Genomic DNA, 5,000 nt, shown 5'->3' with positions numbered 1-5,000 from the left:
AGGATACTCCTTCATAACCCAGGCCCATTTTTTAAAGCGTGTTGCGTTTAGGAAAACCTTTACGCAACTCGTCACCTGTGTCAGCTTTTTGCCAGGTTCTGGAAAGTACTGAGTGGGACGATTAGGTCATCACCTAGTGTTAGCTTTTTGTCGGATACTGGGAAGTACTGGGTTGGGCGATGTCATCACCGAGAGCTAATTTTTCAGGGCATACAAATAAAGTAGAATAAAATAAAGTAAAATAAAATAAAATAAAATAAAATGAAATAAAATAAAATAAAATAAAATCAAGTAAAATAAAATAAAATAAAATCAAGTAAAATAAATTAGAATAAAATAAAAAAAAATAAAAAAAAATAAAAAAAAAAATAAAATAAAATAAAATAAAATTCAATTAGATTAAATAGATAAAATTAAATTCGATAAAGTAAAATAGAATGAAATGTAGCAGGTCAAAATAGAATAAACTGAAAATGAGATGAAATTAAATTGAAATAAGTAAAAAGTTGTAAGATAAAATAAAATAAAGCAAAATAGAATTAAACAAATTAAAAAAAAATGTAAGATAGGATAGAGCAAACCAAAATAAACTAAATAGATTAAAATATAATACATCAGATAACATAAAGCAAGGAAAAGCAGTATAAGAACAAATAAAACTAAATAAGATAAAATAAGATCAGGAAAATACAGTGAAATGAAATAGAATACAATTAAGTAAAATGAACACGGCAAAATCTAATAGTGAAAGAGTGTCAACTTACCAGTAGTAGGTGATGCAGTACAAATAAGGCACGATGTAAGCAAGCTGCAGATACTTCCATTCTCTAATGTAGTAGGCAAAGGCTGGGATCAGTATCTGTCCTAGCGACCAAGGGATACTTCCGACTGAGCCGATGTACGAGCGCAAAGAATTCGAACTCACCTCCAAAACTTAAAAAGTGAAAATAGAAAATAAGCTTTAAAAGATGAAGACGCAACCAGCTTTGGTAAGTCTAGAATGTGCTGAGCAAATATGGCATGACGCAGTTCTTGAGAGTGTGTGTGCGGGTGTTTGTGTGTGTGTGTGTGTGTGTGTGTGTGTGTGTGTGTGTGTGTGTGTGTGTGTGTGTGTGTGTGTGTGTGTGTGTGTGTGTGTGTGTGTGTGTGTGTGTGTGTGTGTGTGTGTGTGTATTCACTTGTATTCACTTGGTCTTTGGATCACGTGTTGGACTCGTGATCGATAGCTATTTCCCTCCTGGAAGAGAGCTCAGAGCTCGTAGGTCCGATCTATGGATAATGCTATGACCTTACACACACACACACACACAACTCCCCGCCCACGAGAGTCAGAGTAACGACCCGAAACGCAGCGGTACCGAAATAATTTCGGCCCTGGGCAGGATTCGAACCAAGTACTACGGGCACCACCATGCTAGTAGTTCAGCGCTCTACCAACTGCGCCACCGTGTGTGTGTGTGTGTGTGTGTGTGTGTGTGTGTGTGTGTGTGTGTGTGTGTGTGTGTGTGTGTGTGTGTGTGTGTGTGTGTGTGTGTGTGTGTGTGTGTGTGTGTGTGTGTGTGTGTGTGTGTGTGTGTGTGATTCACCATGGTTTTGGATCACGGGTTCGACTCGTGATCGACAGCTATTTCCCTCCCGTAAGAGGGTAATACTGTGATCTTACACGCACACCCACACACCCAGCTCCTTCCCACAAGAGTTAAAGTAACGACTCGTAGCGCAGCGATGCTGAAATTGTTTCAGCCCTGGGGAGGATTTGAACCCGGACCGCCGTTGTGGCGACCATGAACTCTAACCACTGCGCCATCGAGTCGCATGTTTGTATTTAACCGAGCCACTGCACTGTGAATAATTAATGGTTAATTCGTCCATAACTATGATGTCTAAAATCTTACTAAGTACGAATTCTGTGACGCTGGAAGCGTATCTGAAGATTGAGAGGAAAAACTGACAGGCGAGGTACATCTCCACGGTCGGAGACGCCGCAGTTAGGAGCGCCAAGGAATAGAGCATCAGGTAACACACCAGGATAAAACGCCGCTTCCCGAATCTGCAGAGGACACAAAAGGGTCTCCATGAGTTAAAGGAACTTAATAAATGTTTTTACTGACAAATGTGTATACATTGTGACGAATGTGGTTAGGAGGTAAAGGGAACACGGGCTGAGGGAAATACTTTTATTCCTGACTAGTTTTGCCTGAGTGGCTTCTTCAGAGGAATATAGTTTGAAGACAAGTTGGTCAATATATATGGCATATAAAAACGTGGCAAGTGTCGAGTGGGGGACCAACCTGACACTTTGCCACGTTCCTTTTTATGCCATATATGTTAACCAACTTGACTTCAAACTATATTCCTCTGAAGAAGCCACTTAGGCGAAACTAGTCAGGAATAAAAGTATTTCCCTCAGTCCGTGTTCCCTTTACCTCCTATCCACAAATGTTTTTACATAAACAGATGCTCATGTATACGTGCACCTAACATGTACCCATACACACACACACACACTCTTACATACACATACACACATACACAAACACACACACATATACGCACGCACGCACGCACACACACACACACACACACACACACACACACACACACACACACACAGTCGTCGTTCGTCATAGTGACAACAAGCATAAATTGGTGTTCCTGAGAAATACATTAATAACGGAACGTCTTAACAGTGCTACAATTATAGAATACCTAGGGTGTAATATATGGGAAAGAGAGTGCTCGTGGACATCCGAAATGGTTAAATCATAACGTGAAAAGTGTGAAATTGAAGCAAAAGGGAAGAAAATGTTGACTGGTCAGAGAAATCCCAAGATGGCCGTTCGTTGCGTTCAAATGTAAACAGATACCTAGAGTTGGCTACCGTTGCAAGAGTGAAACAAAATATAAATCTAGATTTCAGATCACCAAGAGGTACCAAAAGGTTTCTATTTGACAATGGCGATGAAAGTAGTTCTTCTGGATTCAATGGGTACCGAAGAAGACTCTTTAGTAGAATTACAGACATAGAGAGGGACATGAGAAATATAAACGATTGATGGAAGCAAGAAACAATCGATTTATGGAAGACGAATAAAGACTTAAACAAGGAAGTGACTGACTTATAAAAGTAAACAATGAAATAAAAGAAGAGATAAGTGCACTAAAAAAAACCTGGCTGAGTTGAAAGGTGAAAACGAGAGGTTGAAAAATAATGAAAACACAAATAATGAGACCATAAGGAAAAAAGCATAGGAGAAAATGAATTGCAGCAACTCAGGAATGATTAGAAAAAGGACAAAGAAGGTAATTTTCAAAGAAGTATTTCATCAACAGATGCGGGAGAAGGTCAAAGATTCAATTATTAAGGTAATGAAAAAAAAACTAATAATGAATATAGTAGACAAAAAAGTATAATAATTTATGGTCTAAAGGAAAAACATAACCGAAATTGGTTCCTGAGAGAAAAAGAGGACAAATAATTGGCAAAATTTTGTCTAAAAATAGTAGCAGGATAATGAACAAGAAATGGATAAGGAAATAGAGGAGGTATACAGAAAAAATCGACCACTAAAAATCAAATTAAGGTCACAAATGGCAGTGGAAGAAATCTTAGCAAGAACAGGAAAATTAGCAAGAAGCGAACACTATAAAGATATATGGATAAAAAGAAACATGAATGACGAGGAAAAAGGAGGAATTAGGACATTAAGAAATGAAGTTAAAAAAAAAATAGAGAGAGAGAGAAGAGAACGGAGACCGAGATAACGCAGTTTTATTGGAGTGTTAGATATGAGACTGAAAAAAATGATGAACGAGATGGAGGACGTAGAAGATTCAAATTAGCGTATACTAACATAAATGGATTGATTTCAGGACTAAACAAACTTAACGATTACCTGTCAGAAGCAAAACCAGACGTAATGGGAATTGTGGGGACAAAATTAAGGGTCCACTAGTACCAAACAGTGTTGGACATGGATTATATAATCACTGGTATAGAAATAGGGAGGAGAAACAATGTGGAGGAGTCATGTTCTGTTAAAAAAAAAAATTAAATGTGACAAAAATTACATATGGAGAGAACAGGGTTGAGATGATCACATTAAGAGTTTGCAGTGATTTATGTGCCTCCCAAAACGGGGTCTTGGAGACAGATTACTTTAAAATGTTAGATGATACGAAATCTTCATTAAATGAGATACTGAGGGATGGAAGTAACGTAGTACTCATGGGTGATTTTAATTGCAAAGAAATATGTTGGGAAGAGATGACAATGAAAGGTGGAGATGATCAATGGGAAAATGTATTACTCGACATAACTGTAGAACATACAATGACACAATTGGTAAAGGAAAGCACTAGATTTAGAAATAATGATTAGATTTATTATCTACATCAGAACCTAAAAGAGTAGACAAAATTTAATACAAGACACCAATTGCGAAGGGTGACCACATTTAGAATTAAAGAAGGAAATATATGTAAAGATAAATGAGAAACACAGAAAAGGAAGAGTGATATATGGTAAAACGGAATTTGAGAAACTTAGGGGGGGGGGTTTAAGCAAACTGGGAAAAATTCTACAAAGAAGAAACACAAGTGGAAGAAAAATGGATAATTCTGATGAAGATCTATAAAGAAGTGGATAAATATATCCTAAAGCAAAAACAGGAAAAGGTGTATATTAAGTGCTGGTTTAATAGAAGGTGCAGTGAAGCGAAAGGTAGAGGAGACAAAGCTTGGAAGAGATGGAGAAAAGATAGGAATCCTAGAAAGTGGTAATTATATGTTAACCAAAGGAACGAATGTGTAAAAATACGCAGGGAAGAAAAATGTAACTATGAGAAAGACATAATAGAAAATGTAAGGATCAGCCAATGCTATTGTATAGATATGGAAATGGGAAACTAAAAAACAAACAGGAAATAGTGAAACTACACCAAGGGAATACAGAATACACAGAAGATACTGAAATGTCTGAAGTTATGTGCAGGCATTTC

The 5,000-nt window shown here is 37.2% G+C and overlaps 1 protein-coding gene across 1 annotated transcript in view; it reads right to left on the bottom strand.

The window, feature by feature from the left end:
• LOC143021125 (organic cation transporter protein-like) overlaps positions 1 to 5,000 on the bottom strand; it is a 67,701-nt gene that overhangs the window by 41,286 nt on the left and 21,415 nt on the right. Inside the window, exons 6-7 of the mRNA XM_076178414.1 lie at positions 1,896 to 2,050; positions 765 to 933 (exon numbers count right to left, since the gene is read on the bottom strand). Of these exons, the coding sequence (XP_076034529.1) occupies positions 765 to 933; positions 1,896 to 2,050 (324 nt within the window). The remainder of the gene's footprint in view (positions 1 to 764; positions 934 to 1,895; positions 2,051 to 5,000) is intronic.

This window comes from Oratosquilla oratoria, chromosome 41, assembly GCF_046742065.1.
Source record: "Oratosquilla oratoria isolate Oo_2021 chromosome 41, ASM4674206v1, whole genome shotgun sequence".
Lineage (NCBI taxonomy): Eukaryota > Metazoa > Arthropoda > Malacostraca > Stomatopoda > Squillidae > Oratosquilla > Oratosquilla oratoria.
The sequence above is the reverse complement of the archived record's forward strand: the minus strand, read 5'-3'. Positions and strand labels throughout refer to the sequence as shown.